Source organism: Mchenga conophoros, linkage group LG2, assembly GCF_057382185.1.
Source record: "Mchenga conophoros isolate Kocher_MC1m ecotype Shallow Benthic linkage group LG2, M_conophoros_male_GT1.1, whole genome shotgun sequence".
NCBI lineage: Eukaryota > Metazoa > Chordata > Actinopteri > Cichliformes > Cichlidae > Mchenga > Mchenga conophoros.
Genome location: NC_140527.1, coordinates 11,811,127 through 11,835,589, shown reverse-complemented (window position 1 = coordinate 11,835,589; position 24,463 = coordinate 11,811,127). Strand labels below are relative to the sequence as shown.

The window sequence follows — 24,463 nt, the reverse complement described above, 5'->3', positions numbered from 1 at the left end:
CAGATACTTTTTCATCTAGATTCTTTCGAAATCAAGGTGCAATGGCTCTACTCTGAGAACCACCTATGGTGTAGTCCCCCACCATTTCAGTGAATCTTATCACCACCTCTTGCATATTCCAGTCACTGCTCACGGCTCATGCCCACAGGTGAAGAGAGAAGCATTGATCAACTTGTTAGTCAACAGCTTTGTCCTCATGCTCCCTTCTCTCCTTAAAGTGAGGACGAAGCAGAGAAGTCTGAGTTCCTAGGGTCTCCCAAGGAAAACTGCTCCTGAGTTAGTTCAGACTAACTGCAGTTCTAAAGACTCCTGGGATGAGGAGCACAAGTACCACGCCACCTTGCGTAGGACAGAGAAACAAGTGCTCCATCCTGGAACCAGGCCTCGGGAGGCCTTAGCACGTGGGACCCAGCCTCTGGTGGGCAAACACCTGCAGCAGAAGCTGTCGGGTTCTGGTGCTTGGAGGATCAGGTGGAAGTCAAATGCAGTCCAACTATTTATAAGTTCTTAATTTTGAGACATTTCCAAAATAACAATTTTATATTTGGTAATTTGTTTTATTGTGGTTGTTTACTTTCATTTTTAACAAGATGTCACTAAACCAGACAATCTTTTAGAAACAAATATTTGACCTCAGCTCAGGCCTTTTTAAAAACACCAGCATTTCTTTCACATTAATTAGTTCGTAGTAGGTAGAGGGATAATTACCTGAGCTCTATGTAATGACACTGTCTGAACTTTAGCCGCTGAATTCTAAATGAGAATTGGCTCTCATACACACAAACAACAATAAAAGGTATTTAACAGTAATTGTCTGGCAGCAAAAAAAGGGGATGACATTTCGGAGGATGGCGTCGCTGCTAATTGAGCTCAGTTTTACCTGAAGATTTATGAAGACCCTAAAGAGTGAGTTGTCCTCAGCTCTGCAAGGACACCCTGCACCTGAAAGACAGGAGGAAAGACAGACGACGAGGCAGAATGCCTTTTAATGTGCACACTCTCAAACGCACATAGAGGTTGGTTTTTATCTAGTGGTGAAATATAGTACTGGGATTGGGTGGGTTTGGGGGAGTAGGGGGTGCCAACACAAGGCTGTTGTCTCAATTGGATTCATCTCAAAAGAAAAGAAACACAAACATGGTTCAGTTTAACTAAAACAGGCCTACTCTCTCACTTTCTACTGCTTTAAAAAAAGAGAGATGTGAACTGCACGCCTCTAATTACTGAAACTGCAAAAATGCTGCGGCAAAAGACAAACAAACAAGCAAGCAAGGTGACCAACATCATTTTAACTCAGCAGCTATCATTCTGGATAAATGTGCCTGTCATTGAGGTGTATTGTCTGTAAAGGTTATAAAATCCCTGAAAACTCAAGAGATAAGAAGAAAAACCTGTTTGGGAAGGTGAAATCCATCTGTGGCTCCGAGTTCAGACTCTGCTTATCTGAGTCTGTTCAACAGATGGGTCATATCCAGTGTCATTTAAACACTGTTTGCCCAGTTGACTTACTAAGCTTCCTGCAAACACTCATGGTGTCTCGGCATGTTTTCAGTTGAGCAGGGAGTTTAGAGACAGATGCCACACAGTGCTGCTAATAGCTGCAGTTCATAAAGACAGTTGGTATCACCTTGTTCCTTCAACACAAAGCCTAACTCACAAAGTGAGTAGGCTTTGCAAGTAGGGTAAACCCTGGTGTAACATAAAAACACGAGCCTTCCAACATCCAAGAACCACCAGTAATGAGATTTTTAGCTCTTTACAGATCCATATAAATCGGGAGCTATTGGCAAAACATCTAAAAGCAGTTAACACTGTATATCTTAAACACACCTATTCAAAAATGAAAGGAACAAATGGCTGACTGGCTTTTTGGCCCGTTTGAGATGGACAGAGGAGAAGCCACAGAAACCAGATCTTGTGAAGAGAGCAGAAACGTGAACGTGGGTAGCTCCTAGGTGAGGTTTACTGGACATGTCCTCCTGGGAGGAGGCTCTGGGTAGACCCAGGACATGTAGACATGTTTCTTCGCTTGCCTGGGAATGCCTCTGTGTTCCCTCGGATGAGGTGGAGGAAGTGGGTGGTGGTCAAGCTGCTTCTTTAAGGTGTATTAATTCAATCCACAGACATGGATACCTTTCAGTTCAAATCTGTTTTATCTGTAAAGCACCAAATCAGGTGTAAACAACAGCTGCCTTGAGACACAACATACCTGCCTATTAGTGCTTAGCAAGAGACTAAGAAAATTTCAACTGGTTATTACAGTTTTTCTCGATTGCTAAAACACATTTCTTGAAACTACGCCTCATATCCTCACAACAGTAAACACAAATCCATAACATCTCACTCAATTTCCCAAACATCCTATTTCCAGGTCAAAATGAAGCTCTACACCCAAAACTATTCACTCCTGCTGAAAAACCAAACTTTGCCCTCAGACATCAAACACAAGCCCTCAAAAACACATACACTACAACAGAGTTTTGCACACTGGTACAATTAATTCAAAACAATAGTTCCAAAACAAATAGGTTGCTTATGGTTCTCCCCTTCAAAACCCTTGTCACATGATAAACACAAAAGACGCAACCAATGTATGTACAGTGGCACATTGTCATTCATGTACTATACAGTACAACACACACCAGAAACATTATCCCACCTCAGCATCTTGTCTTTGGTCTGGGTCAGGCCAGAGAATCTCATCCACATCACAGGCTATATTGGCCCCAGCCAGGCAGCGGGGGTAAAATCCTCTTGCATGCCTGATCCACCCCTGTCATGCATCTACTGATATGTCTAGGCAGGCATCTTCCATGGCCTGAAGGAGGTGAACACGGACATAAGGTTCTCGGTCATACACTTTCCACCGCCATGCCGAAAATAACTCCTCTATCGGGTTTAGAAAGGGAGAGTATGCAGGCAGAAAGATATTAGAAAACCTTGGGTAAACCAGTCACGAACCAGAGCAGCGCGATGGAAGCTGACGTTATCCCACACAACAACGTAGTGAGGCTGCTCTGGCTGTGCTGGTTCCCTGTAGTCCAGCTGGAACATATGTTGTCTTAAACCATCAAGAAAAGCAAGGAGAAGCATAGTGTTATAGGGTCCTAGTACGGCATGGCGGTGGAGTACCCCTCGTTGGCTGATGGCTGCGCACATAGTGACATTCCCCCCACGCTGACCAGGGACATTTACAATAGCCCGATGGCCAATTATGTTCCTCCCCCTTTTCCTTCTTTTGGTCAGGTTAAAACCTGCCTCATCCACAAAGATTATTTCATGGGGAACAGGCCGTCCTTCAATCTCAAAGATTCTCTGCAAAACACATAACACAGTAGAGTCAATCGGTACCCTGAACCACAGTTCAAGAGTGCTGAAATGGCAGCATAAACTGCCATGCTGTGATGGTACACAATACTTTATACAGTATCAAAACTCATACCTGAACATATTCCACACGTTGGTTTTTCACTCTGTCAGAGTTTCGTTCGAAAGGGACTCGGTATGCCTGTTTCATCCGGAATTGATTCTTTCGGAGGATGCGGTCAATTGTGGAGAGGCTGATGGCATTTATGCCTCGAAAAAGATGATCATCCTCAATCACTCTCCTTTGAATCTCTTGCAGGCGGATTACATTATTTGCAATTACCATGTTTACAAGTTCCCTCTCTTGCTCCTCCGACAAAAGCCTTAACCTGCCTCCACCAGGTGGTCGTCTCTGTGTCCTACAAAAATAGAAGCACTCATTACTGTAACTGTCACACATTCATTTTACAGGCAAATAATGGAAACATACTGAAACTCAAGACACATAAGTTCAGTAACTTAAACGTTACTGTACAAAGCAGTCTTACTGCAAGTACACCTACCTGTTTTCCTCCCTGAAGGTTCTGATGATGGAGGCAACAGTGAAGCGACTCAAATTTGGTTGTACTCGTTGCCCAGCCTCCCTCATAGTCATCCCATGGACAAGGACATGGTCAACTAAAGTGGCTCGAATTTCATCCGAGACTGACTGTCTTCTTGCCCTTGCTCTTCCCCTTCCTTGTCGCCGTCGTTCTCCACCTCCACCTCCTTCACCACGTCCTCCTCCTCCTCCACCTCTCCCTCCTCCTCCACCACCTTCCTGTTGTCCTAGACCACCTCCTCCTCCTCTTCCACCACGTCCTCCTCTTTCACCACACCCTCCTCTTTCACCATGTCCTCTTCCTCCACCACGTCCTCCTCCTTCACCACGTCCTCCTCCTTCACCACGTCCTCTTTCTCCACCACGTCCTCTTCCTTTGCATCTCTTTGGATCCATTGTTTCAAACCTGAATGAGCTGACTTTGGCCCTTTTATCTATCCATCGCAGGTTCTGATTGGTGTGTGCTAAATTTTGACTCCTAGTGTTTCCAGCTGGTTAATTGTGTGCTAATTGAGCTCAAGCTATGCTGACTTAAGTTAACATTATTGCATGCTAGTGCTTTCTAAATGACTACATGGTGTAAGCACTGTAAAATGTAGGGATTTGTGTGTAGAGTTTTGCAGTAACAGTTCACCAAATTTGAGTCATGTGTCAAAGCAGGGAATAGTGTTTATAGTTCAGGGAAATGGGTGAGCTTTTTGAACAATAGCGTTACGGTTTTGAAATTTTAGTTTAGAGGCCTGGTTATAGTGTTTAAGCAATCGAGAAAAACTGTAAGACCAATCCAAACTTCTTGGATGGTTGCATCATGCAGTAGGTCACATTGCTTCTGAGACAATTCCATTAAAAATCCTCCAAAGAATGTATCAACAGCACAAACACAAAAAAAGAGGTAGGGTCTAGCAAACACTGATTGGTTCAGTCTAAAGCAGCCACACCCTTAACACCAGGAAAGTATCGAGACAAGATGCTGGGCTTTGTAACGCGGGTCTATGGTCCCGATCAAAAAATAAAAGCTGTTATTGATTCTGAGGCAAGTAGGAGATTCAGTCATCATATTAAATTTTGCTGCCATCAAAGTCCTTCTTTATTCAACCTAAAGACAAACAGGATAAATGAATGGGAGTAAATCAGAACGCGAGGACACCTTTGCAGCCACAGCCCTTAAACAAAATTTCCTCGGATTCAACTGGGAATCGTAACATTCCAGTGAATTACAGAAATGTCCTTTCCCAGGTTTTATGGCCTTCCAGCTTTACGGCTGCTGTCCCCACAGGAACAGTTTGGAAAAAATTAAACTGTGCTGCTGCTGGAAGCTTCTGCAAAGAAATCCGCACGTACTAAAATATATAAAAACAGCTTTCCTCTTTTTTCTCTCTTAGGTGCGCTGGTTTGGTCTTATCTCTGAATGACACTGAAAGTTTTAATGTGTTTATCCAGTATAAAGACACATATTTGGGATTTTTTTGCCAGGAAATGCCTCAAGGTTTAAGGTTTAGCTTTTCCTGATGCCCCTGAACACAAAATTGTTTAAAAAAAAGAGGGATAGAAAGAGGGAGGGGAGGAGAAGAGAAAGTAGTTGTGGCCTTGTACGAACTAATCACTAGTTAGTACCTAAAAAAGTTAAACCATCCTCTACACTTCTTGAAGTTAGTGTTGGTGAAAAAAAATATAATCAAATTTTTAAGCTAGTGGTTAAAGATTTCAAGCAGCCAGACCATCAAGCAAAGTCTTTTGTTGGTTAATGCTCTTCAGTACGCATATAAGAACTTATATATTCAAGGCTGCAATGAAAAGAGAAAAATCCACAAAGCATCTTCTTTTGTTTCTTTCTCAGAATTTGAAAGTCAACAAATCAGGACAAAAATAAATATTAAGGTTTGACAGTTAATATTAACAATAAGCAGCTACAGTTTGGGTGTTCGGGTGTGTTTTTACTTCTGTCTTGTGAAATCTTGCTGTTGTTCTGCCAGTTTTTCTATTTAAAAAAAATGGTTTCTTCTTTTTTTGTTTGCTGAAGTAAATAAAACTCTGGGCCAGGAACAGGCTGATTATTGAAGACTGATTCCTGCTACAGCAGACAACATTTTGCGTCAATAATCTGTTGAGCTGAAACAGGAGCTGAAAAATACACATATCTATATACTGGAACAGATTCATTATCATTCGTGTGTGGGACCTCATCGTTGCAGCTTTTGATCAATCACCTCATTTAAATCTGATCAGAGTAAGGAGTGTTTACTGTAACAATCAGCATCAGGCTTTCACATCATCACCTTCATATCTAGAATCTCTCCAGATCTGTCGCCTCATTGGCAGGTCGTTATCCTTCTCCCAGTGTGTCACAGTGAGGCAGCCCTTGGATTTCATTACGCCACTCAGTGATTTGCAGAACTAAGATGGAGCGGGACTCTAAAGGGTGACAACTGGCAGCATGTCGGCCTGTCCATCTTCCTCTGCCAGCATCATCCAGTTCTCCACCTCTGCCACCAAGAAAGACGACATAATGGAAGGGAGATGGAGGCGTGGTGTAGAAGAAGAAAAATGGGATGACAGCAGAGAGGAGAGAAGAGAAGGAGGGAGTGTCACATCAGGTGACATTATTTTTTATCTTAGATGGCAAAAAAAATGGCATGTGTTTGGGTGGATTTCAGCCAGTGATCGTGTTAGTGTATAAAATCCGGCGCATTTCAAGGGTGACAACATTCAGGCTCACCATATTTACTGTCCCTTGTGAACTACAGTTGTCATCCTTCCACAGGCTTAGTGTCTCTGGCATCCCAGCTAATGAGTAACATATAGGTAAATTTGTTTAAGTTGGAAATGGTTGGCTGATTACTGTTAGCGACCGATCTGCTGCCGAACGGTGGCATGACCCTTGTGGGCACAGTAAAAGCAAACAGAAGGGAGATAAAAGGTAAAGAAAATCTCATGCCAGGCTCCAGTGCATTCACCAAAGAAATAACCTTGGTGTCCTTCCTCCCTGACAAAGCTTCAAAAAAGAAGGTTGTCCTGCTCCTGTTATTCATGCACACACTACCAGGCATAGGCCCCACTCGCAAGCCTGAAGTGATTGAATTTGACAACCAAACAAAGGGAGTTGTTGATACTTTGGGTGGCAGTAGCTCAGAAGGTAGAGCAGGTCACCTGCTGATTGGAAGGTTAGTGGTTCGATCCCTGGCTCCTCCAGGCTGCATGTCAAGTATCCTTGGGCAAGATACTAACCTCAAGTTGCTCTCTGATGCATCCATCGGAGTCTGAATGTAGTTAGGAAGCACTAAGTATAGAAGAAAGTGCTTGTGTGATTGGATGAATGTGGCATAGAGCACTTTGAGTACTCTGGGAGAGTGGAAAAGCGCTATATAAGAATCAGTCAATTTACCATTTAGATGTGTGTTCACTATGGCTCTGAAAGAAAAACCAAGAGATGGCGTGATCAGTGTTGGTGTGATGAACTCGTGGATCAATCGCAATGAGACTACAATAAAGAGGTGACAACCAAATGCAGAGGAGGCCTTATATACAGGCTTTGGCACTGGCACTCATCAAACCATTGGTAGAGGAGAGGCTCCCCTCTTCAAATCTCTCATGTCAACTCAGAGTCCTTACCTGTAGCGTGCTCGACATCCATACACGTGTCACTCTTGCAGGTGAGGCAGGACCAGTGGTAGTCCCTTGGTGAGGTGTGCTGGTGAGGTGAGGCTTGGACAGGAAGTGTGTTCACGCCATTACTACCCTGCGTGTATGGACTGCATGTCAGGAATAGGTAAGTAAGAGTGGTCCTGGAATTTGCATGTTATCCTTATTTAGTGCAGTGGTTAAGAATAAATATCACAAAGTGGTGATTTCCAAGAGAATCCATATGGTGAAAAAAATATTTTAGTCAACTGGTCATTTTTACCCACTCAAAAAATGCAATTTTTTTGTTTCTCTCTCCTGCAGCTGTTAGCATGTCAAGGAGACTGTGCCTTCACCAGGGACGTCTCAAATGTCCCAAGAATGGGTGGACCAAAGACCAGCTTTCCAGTGTCATTATTTTTTTATTTTTTGTTTTTTGTTTAGGAATCTGTTTGTTCTCGAATTCCTAATTTTTCAGTAATTTTGAAGCATTTTTAGGGTCCCCGATGACACTTTTTTTTTTCATTTTGTTAGACATGGCACAGTTGAAAATAAAAGAAGACCACTCTAATTTTTCATGTGTTGTCCTATTTGTATATATTTTGATGACAAGTACTTTTTGTTGGGTATATTATATTGGGTAAAAATCACCCGGCATTAGTGATGGTGTTACAATTTATAGCGACAGTGTTCTAGGGTTAATAAACACTTTAAATAAGGGTGAAGTAAAAGGAATGATCAAAATCAAACTATGAAGAATATATGGATATACTGGGTGACTGTAGCTGCTGTGACTGACATTTAAACGTGAACAATCACAGCACAAAGCCAAAGGACAGCATGTGCATATCTTAGAGAATTTAACTGCATCCCAAACACTGCTGGGGTCTCAGCCTGCCCAGGAGTGACACAGAAACTGGAAGCCGGTGCACGTTTGGTGAAGTTTATGCAGTTAATCAGTGGTTAGATTTGTGTACACATCTAAAGAGCTGAAAGGGAAACTATTTGCATATTCATAAATCCAAGATTTTTTTTTTCAGAGTGAAGACATACACCTCATTTCATGTTACTTCTTAGGGTTTATGCTAAAATCATGCAAATGACTTTCAAAGCAGAGTATTTTTAAGGAGCCATCGCATCGTCAGGATCACATCTAAGAAAAGAGAACATGAAGAATTCTTCGGCTAGGGTTCACTGAGATTCAGCCTATGTGAAAGCCGTGCCCTCGCCCTCTATACATAATAGACCAGCAGCCAGCACACTATGATAACAATACACGGTCTCTTACATGTAGGGCACATCATCCAAACATTCTCCAACTATAAAATGCAAATATTCATATATCTCCATGCAGAGGTGAAATCTGAGAGGAAACACTTTACCTGAAACTGGGTCTAAAGATGTAAATACAATGACAAACCAGGCTGAAGCTTGTCAGGCTGGATGCTTCCCAGATCAGTTTTTATTGAATTTCACTGACTGATTTTGCCCAGATTAGCTCGGAGACATCTGGCTAACATCACTGCAGCTACACCTGAAACCAGATTACAACTTCCTGTTTATGCTCCGTCTGCTGTCTTACATTCACTCTGGACTCAATTTGAAAACAAAGAAGCATCATATTGGAGATTTTTGTATATCAGTGGATCCTGTCTAGTATTACAGTTTTTGCCCGTTGCTTGAACACATTTGGCAAAACGTCGCTCATTGTGCCAAAACTCTAAACACAAGTAAACACGACACAACACTGGGAAATATACCATACACATCTGTGCCAAAATGAAACTCCACTCCCAAAACCTAAACTCTGCTGTCAAAACCTAACATTCCTCTGTCAAAATGTAACTCTGTTGACAAAATGACACATACTTGCATCATATGCAAACACTTACAGATCAGGGGGAACACACTAGTCTTCTTTACATAAAACACTGCAGTCCTTGATTTCCATTGTGTATTCAGAAGGCACATTTACAGGAGACACATTTCCAAACAACCAAAAACGCAAATAGACCTACTCAATAGTGTACATCGCAGTACCATGAATTCAGATAAAGCAAAAAAAACAAAAACAAAAAAACCCCATAATACAGTAATAGAAAAAACACTATACTGTAAACAAAAAATCATGACAATTGTGCATACGTGGGCTCATGGATCCCGCCGTCTGTTGGGGTCTGGCCACAGGACCTCATCAACATCGCAAGCAATGTCTTCTCCCGCTAGGCACTGGGGAAAATATCCTCTTCCATGTCAAAACCATCCATGGATTGCTGTCACCTGAATGTCGCCGCATTGCTCAGGTCGAATCCAGCTTCATCAATGAAAATGTATTCATGAGGCTGTGCAGCTCCATCCATGGCCAAGATTCTCTGAAAAAAAGGGGAACATATCACTGTACTACAGTGCTACACATACAGCACCCTCACCCCATCACACAGGTACCTGTGTAGCTCTCAGAATAGATCCATGTGGTACTGATATGGTACATATTCAGCTGCTACTGGACTTCACCAATACTCTATTGTAAATGTAAGGGACAGTTACACGTACCCGTACATATTCAGCTCGAAGTCCTTTGACCCTGTCACTGTTCCTCTCGAATGGGACTCTGTAGAGCTGCTTCATGGTGATGCTGTGTTTACCCAAGATGCGTCTGATGGTGGTGATGCTCACATGGTCTATGTTGCTGAACACTCGCCTGTCTGCAAGTATTTTCCGTCGTAGCTGGTGGAGACGGATGGCATTGTCTGCCCTCACTAGGTCCACAACAGCAAGTTCCTGCCGTTGTGTGAACAGGCGTTGGCGTCCTCCCCCAGAAGGTCTTCGAGTCATTCTAGAGAAATACAACCACATATTGTCATCGGTTTGCTTATTTTTCTTACAGTACTTCACTGTATATACTGTATCATCCACTGTACAACACTGTACTTCAATATAAGTAATCATGGTATGGTTCACAGAAACTACCACTTTGGCTGCAAAAGGAGCATTAGCACCCCGTACACTTGATATGGTAATGTGATATACTGTAGAACAGTGCTATAAAACCATCTGAGTAGAGCAGAAGGTATGGAGGTGAAGACATACCTGTTTTCTAGTCGGAATGTTCGTATTACAGATGCCACTGTGAAGCGGCTTAGATGTGGGTGGACTCTCTGCCCAGCTTCCCTCATAGTCAGGCCGTGGTTGATGACATGGTCCACCAAAGTTGCTCTTATTTCATCAGAAATATGGGTCCGTTCATGGCCTCTTCGGCCTTCTCCTCCTCTTCCTCCTCCTCCTCTACCTCTTCCTCTTCCTCTTGCTCTCCCTCCATCCATGCTTGCAAAGTTCTTGAAATGGCTACGCTGAGGGCTTTTTGTAGTTGGCTAATTGGTGTTCGGTTTTGCAAGTACGTGCCTTCAGGTGTGTATTTGAGTGGTTGCAATTATCCGATGTGTTTTGTATTTTGGATACATGTGTTTTCCGAATGGCACCCTGAGATTTCATTTTGTGAGCGAAGTGTCTTATGTATGAAATAGAGTGTAGCATGCAGGACCATGTGTGTTGCATAAAGGAGTAGGAGTGTTGCATAATTGGTACTGGGGTGCAAAGCAGCGCTTTTGTTTAAGGTATGGGTACATGTGTTTGAGGTATGGTAACAAAAGCTTCACGTTGTGTTACTTTAGTCTGAGCATGGGTTTATAGTGTTCAAGCAACGGGCAAAAACTGTAAAGTGAAACATCCTCCTAAATATCTAGAGTTTATTTTTATGTTTCCCCAGATTTGACTCAGTCTTCTTTAACTCTCCATCTATCTCTATTTTCTTATTTCTCTCCCTTATACTTCTTTTTAATAGAGCAGAAATTCGATGTGACATTTTACACTCTGTAATGCACTCTGTGCATTTACTTTTCCTCGCCTCACTCCCTCCTGTTGCACCTTTCACACCTCCCCATGCTTTGACCGGTGTCCATCCTTTTCCCTTTCACACTCGTCAGCCTCTCCTCCTCCTCTGCTGCCTGTTTGAAGCCCGAGAGATGAGGCCGGTCCCACAGGGATGTTTCAAATGAATATTAAAGTCAAGTTTTATCAGGTCAAACTGGACAGTTTTGTGTGTGCTTCAGCTTGAATGTCATTGTATCTCAGGCACATCATACAAGAAATGACAATAAAGACAACACAGTCAGAGCGATTTGCGAAAGTTCATTTGTTATTAATAAAGCTAGGTTACTACTAGACACCATTCATAAACAGAAGGGTTTGAACGGCAAGTGGGCGGGGCTTTTGTCCCAGACATGACGATTTAAAGATATCGACTCTTTATGACATCACGCAGAGCCAACAGTAGACTCCATTCAGAGCAGTCTTTCCCATACATTAATCTCATTATTTAAAACCTTCCCGTGTTTTATATTAACAACCATGACTGGAGCTGCATGCATGACAAAGATGCATGAACACTCATCGCACACAGAGCACCATTCTTTGTTCCGTCAAAGATCATATTAAGTGAGCCTTACATTCTATCTTCAGTCTTTCAAAGTGTTTGGATGATAATGTTTAATCCAATTTAGCTGCCATTTAGTGTCAAAATTATCTGAACTTCATTTACGTTTTCTGTTCAATTTTAATGGAAAAGTGAAAATGGAGGCAGCTGAAGGGCAAACGTCAGCAGTCAGGAAGGAGACAAAGGAACCAAAGAAACAGAGAAAGGAAGAGTAATTAAGAGGAGTTATCAGTCAGAGCTGCAAACAGAAACAGAGATCACATCTGATTTCTGTCCATAATGGCCCTGAACGCCAGGTCAAACTCTCACCCTCTTCAGTTTTGGACATTTGCCTGACAAAAAAATCCAATAATGATGATAACATAATTCAGTTGATTGTGCGATGGTTAGGTGTTCTTTGGCAGCTTGCTAATGAGGATGCATTTGCACTCTGAATAGTGCAGCAGTACGAACACAAAATGAGAAATTCTCCGCAGGAAATGTTCCCACCCTGCCCCCCCGAAAGCCCCGCCCAGCTAGCTGGAGATAACATTGAAGTCACCAAAGATTAACGAAGGCTCTGCTCTGTGTACAACACCACCAGAGACTCAGTTCTGTCTAGAAATGCCAAAACAGGATGAGAGAATCAGGAAGCCTGCTTCTTTATTTTCCAACAGCGGTTATCGGTTTCAGGGTTTGACAGGAATTTGGCAGCAGGCTTTTCCGCGGAGTTTTCTCTGCCGGTTTTCCCCACGATGTACCTGGCTAACTTCCATCCACGTTCAACTTTAACCCTCTGAAGGCATCATCGTTCCTGCATGTAGGAGTCTGGGACGTGACTTCGCTGTCGACCTTCTGTTTCTGCAAAATAAAAACTGGTCTTCAGCTAGAGCAGAGCTCTGGTACAAACGGCTGTGTTAGGAGGGAATTTGGCTCACACTTTGAAATTTCCTCTGCTGTGATAAAACGCTGGGATTAAAGTTCAAATGCAAAAAAAGTTAACGCTGAAGTAGAGAAACATTTTGAAGAAAAAATAATTCTGTTGCCATTTTTAATTATAAGCTTTATCTGATGTTAATGATGACAACAGAAATGTAGAATTAAGCTGCTTACTCACAAACTGTATATCAAAGATGGATGAGTCAGGTTACGTGAAGACCAAGGACTCAAAATGGAGATTCTTCCCAAATGAGTAACAAAAGAAAGTAAACCTTTATTGATGGTAAAACAAAACAAAACACAGAAACACTCAAGCTATAGGCTGAACACAGGAAACAGGATGATGTGACAAAGAGCTGAGGCAAACTGAGGGAATAAATAAACAAGGGCAAAGGGGAGACACCTGGGAATCCGAAATCTAATAATGAGACATAGGAAGGCACTTGGACCCCTGACCAGCAAAACAACACAAGAACTGAACATGGGGACATCACTGACAGAAGCTGTACACGGGGAAGGAATATTATAAGCATAATAGTAATGTAACAGATGCACCAAAAGCAATCTAAGAAACAAACTGAAGACAATAAATAATCAATACAACTGAAGATGCTCAACAAAGTGGCTAACAAGAATAAACAATGGGGACCAATACTAAATAATGAGAAGAACACAAAGTACATAATAGACAATCCTTCTCAAAAACACCCCAAAATAATGAACTGGCAGCAAAATCAAAACTCTGGCATTATGTCGCCCACTCTGTATCTTACGTGTTCAATTATAAGCTAATGATGTGAATACAATTCAATTCTATTTTATTTATATAGTGCCAAATCACAGCAACAGTTGCCTCAAGGCGCTTTGTATTGCACAGTAGATCGTATAATAATACATACAGAGATAAACCCAACAATCATATGACCCCCTATGAGCAAGCACTTTGTCGACAGTGGGAAGGAAAAACTCCCCTTTAACAGGAAGAAACCTCCGGCAGAACCAGGTTCAGGAAGGGGCGGGGCAATCTGCTGCGACCGGTTTGGGTGAGATAAGGAAAACAAGATAAGACATGCTGTGGAAGAGAGACAGAGATTAATAACAGGTATGATTCAATGCAGAGAGGTCTATTAACACATAGTGTGTGAGAAAGGTGACTGGAAAGGAAAAACTCAATGCATCATGGGAATCCTCCGGCAGCCTACATCTCCAGCGACACCTAAAGTAATAGTGAACAACTTTATTAAATGATGAGTGTGTTTCAGTTTGTAGCCTTCATCAGGGTCATTGCAAAGTGTCAAACAGTTTGTGTGTAAATAAAAAACAGGAAACAGAAAAAAATCCAAGAAAAATCCAAAAATCCAATCCAGTCCACCCTCACAAATAAACCGATTGATATTTAACAAGGTGGTACTAGTTAATTGATTAATTGGTTAAGCCACAGCCTCACTAAAACTGCAGCATGGGCATCAACAGTCTGTTAATAATATTAACCACACAAAAAATGTATTTGTCAGATAACTCAATTACTTTTTTGGGGAGCACGTTGGCTTCATTTTCCATTTTCTACCCATAGAAGTGTCCACTGATTTGTTGCATGGGACATAACTCAGGAAGTGGCAAAGAAGGTTGTTGTAAATGAGGAAGTTTGGTGTGTAATGTGTGGTTCATGTTTGAAATCTTGATTTCTTTATTTCTTTATTTCTTTATTTATTTCTTTATTTCTTTATTTCTTTATTTCTTTATTGTCTGCTGTCTAACCCCAACGGAACAGAAAAGGAGAATTTTAAAACAAAAGAAGGACGTTACAAAGAAGAAGTTGGAGATTCACTTGTTTCAGGAAAAAATGAATTGTAGCCTCTCAGGGGATATATCTTTATTTCTACCTATGTGTCACATGTGTGGGAGTTGAACCTGAAGCCCACATGTCAAACTGATTGGCTGACTTCTGTTTCTGTAATACATCTGTCACTTTAAACATGAGCCGAGTGAATTTCAGATCATCTGAGTCACCTTCAGAGTTAACATCCAAAGCGTCTTCCGAATGCTCTCTAAACTAAATATTTCATTCAAGGTCTCATTATGGTTTTCACGATTGTATTTAACTTTGGGCTCAAAGCTTCCTCTGATGAATTTCTCTCTGTGGAGGAGAAGCCAAAGGCTGGCACAATGAGTCCATCCATTTCTTCTGGAGAATTTTTCTCTTTTTTGGCTTCCCCCACCTCTGCTGCTGTTAATTCCCGAGATCTGTCCTTTTCTCTGACATTTGCACAAATGCTAAAGGGCCCAGGCTGTTTGCCTTCCTCCATGATGGAAGACGAGGAGTCTGGCTCAGTGGCAGCCGCAGAGAGCTCGATATATGAATTCAGCCAGGTTTCCTTCCACATGCGCGAGGCCCGGGGATGAAATCCATCTCTCTGTGATGAGACAATGATTTGCTGAGCTCCATTGTGGCTGCAGAGAGGCAGCAGAGGAGCGAATTTGCATGTAAATGCACGAGGAAATGATTTTGCAGTAACAGCGAGGCAACGTGCCCCTTCTTTACCTGCTGTGTTTGCTCTGGTGTCACAAAACAGCGTCTCACAACACAGACCCTGCTGCAGAGTAAAACCCATCTACATCTGAGATATCGGTTCTAACTCAAGTGATGCTCATGTGCAATGACCACAACAAAGGAAGGGGGTGATTACTATTGCTTTGTGAAAGCTACTTTTAAAGCGACTGTAATTTAATTAAGATAAAAGTTGGAAAAAAGATTTTCAGCCTGGGTTTGGGTGTTCCAGCTGAGCGCTGTGTGATTCACAAAACTTGCTTCGCAACTGGTCTTGAAATGAACTGCACGGTATACTGCATAACTGACCCACCACCAACCACTTCAACATTGTGCATTTCCACTGTGAATATTGGACTTAATGGAACTCTGGAAGCAGTGGGGATTACAGTGACTACCCATGACAGATTCCTTTTACACAAAATCCTAAAAAACTACCCACAGAAGGAATAAAACCCCGAAAAATGGAATAAGTTCCCCACAAATGACAAAAATCATGCATATTTAGTTAAGGGACTTTTATTATAGAAGATGAGCCAAGAGCTGTCAATTTGAGGTAAATAGATAAATAGTTCAAGTACACCAAAGTATACAGAATAGACTTTAGCAGTGAATAGGCAGACTATATGTGCGTGAATGTGTGTGTGAATGGGTGAATGACTGAATGTAGTGTGAAGCGCTTTGGGGTCCTTAGGGACTAGAAAAGTGCTATACAAATGCAGGCCATTTATAGAATGGAGCAATCGTCAGCTGTGACATCGAGCTGTATGCCAAGAGTGAACGAGACATCGATTCACCGATCCACACCACCAGGATGTACAGCAACAACTTGTCGTTCGGACTCGAGAAGTGTAGTTGGATGGTAACGAAGAGAGGGAAGGTAGTCGAACTGAGGGGATCGAACTACCAGAAGGCAACATTGCAGACACTGAGGAAGCTACAAGTGCCTGGGAATCCCACAGGCAAATGGGAACCTCAAAGAGGCCACTAGGAAAGCTGCAACCACCAAGTACCTGCAGAGGGTCGGGCAAGTCCTGAGGAGACAGCTATCTGGTAAGAACAAGATCCAGGCTATCAACACCTACACCCTGCCTGTGATCAAGTACCCTGCTGGGATAATAAGCTGGCCAAAGGAGGAGATAGAAGCCACTGACATTAAGACAATGAAGCACCTGACCATGCATGGAGGATTTTACATCGAGTCTAGCACCCTTAGACTGTACACTAAGCAGAGGGAACTGAGGGGCTAGTGAGTGTCAGTATCACAGTCCAGGATGAGACAACAAACATCCACGAGTACATCAGGAAGATTGCCACAACCAATTGCTCGCTGAATGAATACCTCAGGCAGCAGAAACCCAAAAAAGAGGAGCAAGAGGAGGAACCATCAAGGAAAGACAGGCCCCAGTACAGTATGTATGACCAGGCTGGACAAAGCTTGACTGAATGACAGCACAGAGGCACTAATCATGGCAGCACAGGAACAAGCTCTGAGCACAAGATCCACAAAGGCTGGGGTATATCTCACCAGGCAAGACCCCAGGTGCAGGCTGTGTAAAGATGCCCCTGAGACAATCCAGCACATAACAACAGGATGCAAGATGCTAGCAGGGAGGGCATACATGGAACGCCATAACAGTAGCTGGCATATGTAACCCATGTGAAATACAGGGCTGCAAAATCCTTTTTTGTAATCTAAGGCTAAAGCCTGTTATTGTCACAAGGGGGCGCTGTGATGCAGTCTTGTGTTCTGACGACCTTGCGTCTAGTGCGCAGGAAGTATTACTTCTTGGAAAAGAAGTTAATGAGCTCATGTTAAGAACACAAAATGGGAAAAGAAATTGATTGTTCTGCACTGTTTGTGTAGATTGGTTTTTTTGAACTACTAGAAGGATTCTGGAGAACCACTGACGGCGAGAACAGCCCAAATGAGATCCTGGATGATTGTGAAATGGTGTGGCCAGCCATGCGATCGCATTGTGGGATTTGCCTGAGAAACTGATTCAAGCAACCCTGGATTACAGATAAGCCCTATGCACTACTTTTCCTACCCGGATAATAGGGTTTGCACACTGACAATTCCCCTACAGTACACCTGTTTGGGTTTTCAACGACTTTAAAGGACAATTCAGACTGGACAATTCAAACGTCACAACAGGAACACTTTAATCTGTTTCATTCATTCCCAAGAGCTCTGATACTGTTCAGTATAAATCTTCCATTTAAATGTCTTTATTTTGTTTTGTTTTACATGTATTCACCTTTAAAATGCACTATTAGTGTGCAATTTGGGTTATTGTGTTGTATATGTGTATAAATGGTACTGAGGCAATAAAGGTCCCAGTTATTCACTTCCAAGCCAACTCCTTTTGTGAGTCTCCAAAACAAAACCTCCTCCTGAACCTAGAAAGATGTCTAGGGTCTCTATTTAAAGTGAGTGTGTACTGGTGTTGAGTAGAGGCGCTACACATAGTATACAGAAACATCTGTGCCGAGTATGGCCTGGAAGTCCTGAAGTCAAAATGGGAATGCACCCTAGGGTGGTCGAGAATGGCCGAGATAAGATCCTGTGGGACTTCCAGATACAGACGGACAAAATGGTGGTGGCTAACCAACCGGAAATAGTAGTGGTAACTTTAGCTGGTTATTAATATAGGATTGGATGACAGAAGCTCGAGGTATGTCCCTTATTTCACGCAGTGTGAGCTGGATTCGACTCCACCTGGGAGGGTTAAGCAGAACCACTTTGGTTTAGTATCGGTTGAAACAGTTTATCCCAGTGATCGTATGAGTTATACATCTGTTTATCTTTGAAGAAAACTCATAAGATTATTTTGAACAGCAAATTTAATCAGGGATTTTACCAACGGCAGTAGAGAGACAATATTCTGTGTCAAACTCCAAACTTCATGTTCAGGTTTCTGTAGGGTCTATATCCAAGAAACAAAGGTGACTGCAGCAAACTACCACCAACCAAAGTATTTTTTTTTAAAGATTCTCAATGCAGCACTTTTGCTTTTTTTAAAACCAGCTTCACCACATAGTGATTCCCTTCTAACCACTGGTTACTAGGTAAAATTGTCTGAGTAGTCTTCAAAGCAATGCCCAACAACATCCAGCAAGCACTCACAACCAGTTGAGGACTGCTATAGTCTTTTTGGTCACAATCCTCGCTAAAGCACCAAACTGATGATGTGGGATGTGAAGTATTACCTCATGGCTGCACTGAACACATAATGCATGCGTGCTGTTTGTGGAGCAGATGCTGCAGATACTTTGCACTTTCACTGTAATCAGTGAAAGTGGCTGTACCAGGCACAAGAGCAGCTTTGGAGTGGTGCTTATCAGGTGTGGGAATCCACTCAGCAAACATAAAAACAGACTGATCTTCTGTTTTCCTTTTTTTTCAGTTTTGGTGTATTTTCATACGTAAACTACCAGTACACAGGAAATGACTCTAGTATTGGCCTTTATTTTAGCATTATCAGCTGGGAGTTGTTTATTTTACACAGTCTACAGTCGGTAGTTTAGTTAGCCATGCTGCGATCTCTCTGAAAAACAAAGTTTCACAGTTTTCACAGGGTCCAAAAGCAGAACGCAAAAAAAAACCCTAAAAGAAACCTCACCACCTTGATAGCTGTGTATAATTTTAGTGGCTACACCTGCAGCACGTATTCTGCACAAAGGTGTGAAGCACGTAACACTGCTCTGTGAATGGTCCGCAAATGCCGCACATTCACTGTGGCCACAGAGTCAGGGAGTGCATTGGGCTTAATGACGCACATGCACACACAGTTAGATACTGGATAGGAGTTCTTCCACTCTCCCACACATTATATTGAGTCTGCTACAATTTCATACCCTACAGACAGATCAAACCTCCTCTTTTGTCTCCCTCTAGCAGCCATAAATGGTGCGCTCACCTCTGCGAACTGCTGAGAAGGTCACAGTTTCACAGGCCTCTGTGTCAATGTTTAATTGCACCGCAATTACACGCATCAAGCCAAGCAGCTCCATCAAGGACTGCTCTGTAATAATCATTGCTTTCAACTAGTCATATACTGGCTCTGTGTGAACTGAAGGGATGCTGCACTATTAACAGTAAAGCAGAGGAAAACAGCAGGGGATGAAAAGATGGTGGCGTTTGAGTGGAGGGTAAAGAAGACAGCAGGAAGAGAAAATCCGTTGACATGTCCCTAAAATGTCTCAGAGCGCCTCAGAGTTGGTAATTACCTGCATTTTCCATATTCACTTCTGTATTAATTCACCTTAATGCCAAAATATTACAGCCTTAATCTCGTGCAAATACCTACCTGTCACGGCAGGCTTGCGTGTGATTATGACAATGAGAAGAGAGGAGCGAGGTGTGAGCAGAGGGAATGGAAGAGGCAGAAACGCAGCTGCCACATTGATTAAGAAAGCCGAGGCGGAGAGGAGACAGGAGGCCACGGCCAGGCTCAGCACAGGTGTGAATACTCACGGAGCTCCGTGTGGATTGTGTGGAATAGCACTGTGGAAAAACCCTGAAGTACTGATCTGATGAAGGTGAGATATTTTTATTACAGCCCAGAAGACTGCACTTTCTGAGCTCCTAATGCTAAAAAGCCAAAGACATTGGATTCTGTGGGCTCTGAGAGGGGTTATTCCAAAGTCAGTGAGGTCTTTTGGTTGATCCTAGCAGTAGGGCAACTGTTTAGGGACTGTTTATGAGACTGGTGTTCAAGCAAAAACTGGAAACCCATCACCCATATAAGAAACAACGTCACTGCTCCCTCGTTGATGCAATACCATGGATGTTGACTAGGTGATGCATCCAACCCACCAACACAAGTTATCTTTACAAACTCTGACAAAAGCCAGACAACATGCTGTGTGACTGTCAGGAGTAACCACATGATTTTCAGCTGAAAAGATAAGATATATTTTCAGCCTTTTCATCTCTTGCTTCTTTCAACATTTAAACTTCAAAATGCTCAGAAACACAGTCTCAGAGGTGACGCAAGCCAACATGTCTATTTTGTGCTTCGAGTTTAGTTTTGGTGAACACTGGTGTTGGTTGGTTGCATAAATGGTTAAAACAGTGACATTCTGTCTAGTCAAAGGAGAGACCACTCACTGCATGAAAATAAAAGATAATGTTCATGAATTACCAGTGTGTGCTTGTGTATCTGAAACACACTCTGTATCTCCTCCAGCTTTTCAAGGTCCCAACTTTTTATTTTTACTTTGGTGAAGTAGGTTTATGCTTGTGAGACAGTCAGCATCATTGCGTTGGTGTGGTCTCCTCTACACCAGTGGCACTATGGCAGTTACCACAGTTCCAGTCATTGGTGCTCAATGTTCTCCTTTAGTTTCACTCTTGAGGACAAACTCATAGCAGCATTCAGCTCTCAGTTGATGTTTGCTCTCTGCTGTGGTTAATTCAAAATGTGCAAATGCAGCTTTCACCGTAACTAACTAATCTAAAATGAGTTCATGAAAAGATAACCTGCCTTTTTAAAATGGGAATAGTCCCAGAACTTAATGACTGCATCTTTTTTACCTACAAATCACAACATTAAAACCCAAAGATTGTTTAGGTCCCTGTTTAGTTTGTTGGGATGGTGGCTGGCGAGTACAGAGTTATATTAGAGAATAATGAATCATTCAATCCCCAGAGGTCACAAATCGGTCTTTGATCTTTAAAAGTTCATCTTGCAGATATTTGACATTATCACATTCACTGTGATAATGTCAAATATCTGCACCAGGTTGTTTAGTTTTGAGCCAGCGTGAACTCGCATGTTATCATTTTAACATTTTCCACATGCTAAAGGACATTATTTCTGACAACAGTTTGATTATAATACTGTTTTTTGGGGCATTTCTGTTAATTAACTCTCTAAAAGCTGCCAATTCTCTATCCACAGTACAGAGGAAATATATATACACCGGTATATAAAAGTAAAACAAGCACACCAGTGTTCTAACAGTAGTCCTAATAAATTTAGGCCATCAGAGAGCTGACAGGGATAAGTGAAATCACAGCAGGTGGAAAGCTGCGATCACGCCTGTGTGCCCGTCTTTCAGGTGCCAGATCGATCTGATTGATGAGCCGGGATGATCATTTGCCTGCTGCGTGATGGGGCCAAACCAGCGGTCTGATTAACCAGCAGAATGGAGGACAGCCAATCCGGGCACTCCCCTCCAGCAGCAGTTAAAGGCCTCTTATAGATTTTCCTGGAGCGTCTTTACTCTTCAATCACAGAGCTACTTCATCAAGAAGCATCAATCAGCATCCAGCGGAGCGGCCAGTAATTACAGGGGGCCACTTCCAGGCGCTGATTTCTCCCCGAGCCGGCGTCATCGTCTGTGCTTCAAGTCGCCAAACCCTCGCCAGTGACCATTCGATCCCCTTAGAGCTGGCCTAGCCTCAAATAGATGGCACACTTCAGCCAGTCTCATAAGCCAGGTGGATTTTTTTTTTTTTTAATTCAGGTTTTTCTTAGCAGGCTGGAATGAAATCAGGCTCCTGAGAGGGAAAAAAAACCCTGATAGATGCCACTGATGGCTAGAAAGAATTCAAACTGCAAGTCAGAGGTCAGTCAAACTCATCTGCTTGAGAGCCTCAGAAGGCTGTGTTCACACCACACACATTATCGTGGTCGTAATCCTCAAATCCCTAACTTTAAAGAGTAATTCCAGTCTATTCAACTTAGGTCTTTCTCATGTTTAACATTATTCTCACCAAGTTAATATTTGACATCTTGGAACACGATGGCGTTACTAAAGAGAGGTATCTAGCAGTCAGACTATCAGGCAGGTTGAAAATGAACAGGCAGTTTAGGCAGATTATCTCCCTGCACTCCCTTTCAGTTTGGATGTCAAACTAAAAGGGAGTGCAGCTAAAATAGCTGTAATAATCTCTCATGTTTAAAGCAGGTGGTCAGTACATTCCAGCCTCATGCAGAAAGGACAACACATCAGATGCCAGACACCACATACCAGGATCCATCTGTGGAAGACAAATGATTAATACCACATTTTAAAATGTTTTATTTATAAGTTCTTTAAAAGTTGATTAAATCAGCAAACATCGGTAAAAGGCATTTAACAAATGAATATTAATGTAAAGTAAGTGAAGTTTATTTATAAAGTGCCAAACAATCAAGTTCAGAAAAGCTCTGAATAATGACAATAAAATAATAATATGATGGAAAATACATAACTACAGTTAAAAGCAATACAGCACAAAAAGAAATTAAGGAAAGAAGACAATGAAAATAGTTACTGGTAATATCAATAAACAGAAAACTTCATTAAATAAGTTTTAAATCAATTTTTAAACAAGTCCACACAGACAGCTAAATGAGACTGGACTGGCAGACTAGCTGCGTGTTTGATAAGAACCCCACATAAATAATCTGGAGCTTGTCCACTGAACCTCGTGGAGCACCGTGTGACAGGTTAGAGAGGGAGAGAAGGTGTTTACCCCAACATATAAAGTCCTGTCAGGTAAATATGATCAAAACCAGTCTTAAGCGTATTAACTAACATCCAATGGTCAGTATAAAAGGCTGCACTGAGGTCAAGTAACAAAAATAATCCAGGCAAAATGTTGTGTAATGTCTTCATTGGACCTTTTGCTGATATTTAAATGAAACTGTTTAGTAGGCATCACTTTTTGTCATGGTTTGCCGGGCAAACCGTGTCGGGGTGTGGAAGAAGGACCCAAAGTGCTGGTAGTGTTGTGGTGTGAGTGAGCTTTATTGTGGAGAGGAACATACAACAAAAGGCGAGGGTGGCGAGAACGGGACTGAGAAATAACCTTAACTGGGAAAAACTAAGAACTAAACAACAAATCTGAATACAAGGAGACAGAGAGTGGAGGTACATGAAGAGGGACGAGCATGGAGGAACACAAAGAGCCGCATGAAGGTAACACAGACAGACCAGTAATGCACACAGGAAAACACAGGGCTTAAATACACACAGGGCAATCAGGGAATGGGAGACAGGAGGGAGACACAGCTGGGCGAAATCAGAACTGATGAGACTGAGTGAAGCAGAACAGAATACAATAACCTGAGACACTGACCTTCAAAATAAAACAGGAAACTCAACACATAAGCACAGACACAGATTAAGAGAGGCGGACTTGACACAGAAGGAACACACTGGCAGGAAAAGATAAGATACAGAACCGAAACACAAAGACCCCTCATGAAATCAAAGATAAATAAAACAAAACAGAAAAACACACTGGGTCACCGACCCAGGTCCATGACACTTTGACCTGAATGAGGGGGGGTTTCCTTCCCACTGTCGCCAAAGTGCTTGCTCTCAGGGCGTCATATTATTGTTGGGTTTTTCATTGTAGGGTCTACTTTACAATATAAAGCACCTATAGGCAGCTGTTGTTGTGATTTGGTGCTGTATGAATAAAATTTATTTGAATCGTGCTGAATGTAATTTTAGTGGGACTGTGAACTTTGCCTGCTTTCTCTGAATGGTAGCAAACTAGATAAGTAAACCATAATGTTTCATGTTTGTGGGCAGCTTAATACAGTACAGTACTTCCACCTCTTACAGACATGAAGTGAAGCACACAAGACCGTACAAAAATCTTGTCTGCATAAACACCTAACACTTTATTGTTTGCACCCTGCTACCACCAACACCACTACTACTACCATTACAACCCGTTCTCACTCCCAAAGCGTAACATTTTACGCTAGGTGACAAATCGTCACCATATTACGTTTTCGGCTACCCACCACGTTCCTAAATGACGACCTCGGAAGAAAGAGGAAATATGAGAACCGTCTGGAATGAATCTACACATGCTCGCTCTTTTTCTTCAAATCGCTTAGAAACACGCTATTTAACATCATTAAAGTCCTGGTTACGGTCAGGAATAAGGTTATGGTCAGGGCAAGGGATAAGGTTAGGTTTAGGGCTGGAATACAGGGCTGGAACGTCCATTACCGCGGGAGCGTCA

The 24,463-nt window shown here is 42.3% G+C and overlaps 1 protein-coding gene across 1 annotated transcript; it reads right to left on the bottom strand.

Annotated features, from left to right (window-relative positions):
• Positions 1-2,897: 2,897 nt before the first annotated feature.
• Positions 2,898-4,388, bottom strand: LOC146581740 (uncharacterized). The gene is made up of 3 exons (XM_085286430.1): positions 3,870-4,388; positions 3,443-3,725; positions 2,898-3,315 (listed from the first exon to the last, which is right to left on the bottom strand). Exons 1-3 carry the CDS (start codon positions 4,301-4,303, stop codon positions 2,899-2,901), a joined length of 1,134 nt encoding a protein of 377 aa, XP_085142556.1. The 5' UTR covers positions 4,304-4,388; the 3' UTR covers position 2,898.
• Positions 4,389-24,463: the final 20,075 nt, after the last annotated feature.

Excerpts from the sequence above, each read along its gene's own strand:
- LOC146581740 (XM_085286430.1), bottom strand. The coding sequence starts at position 4,303 with ATGGATCCAAAGAGATGCAAAGGAAGAGGACGTGGTGGAGAAAGAGGA. Across the intron at positions 3,726-3,869 it reads ACCTTCAGGGAGGAAAACAG|GACACAGAGACGACCACCTG; the intron begins GTAGGTGTACTT and ends CTATTTTTGTAG. Across the intron at positions 3,316-3,442 it reads AACGTGTGGAATATGTTCAG|AGAATCTTTGAGATTGAAGG; the intron begins GTATGAGTTTTG and ends TGTGTTTTGCAG.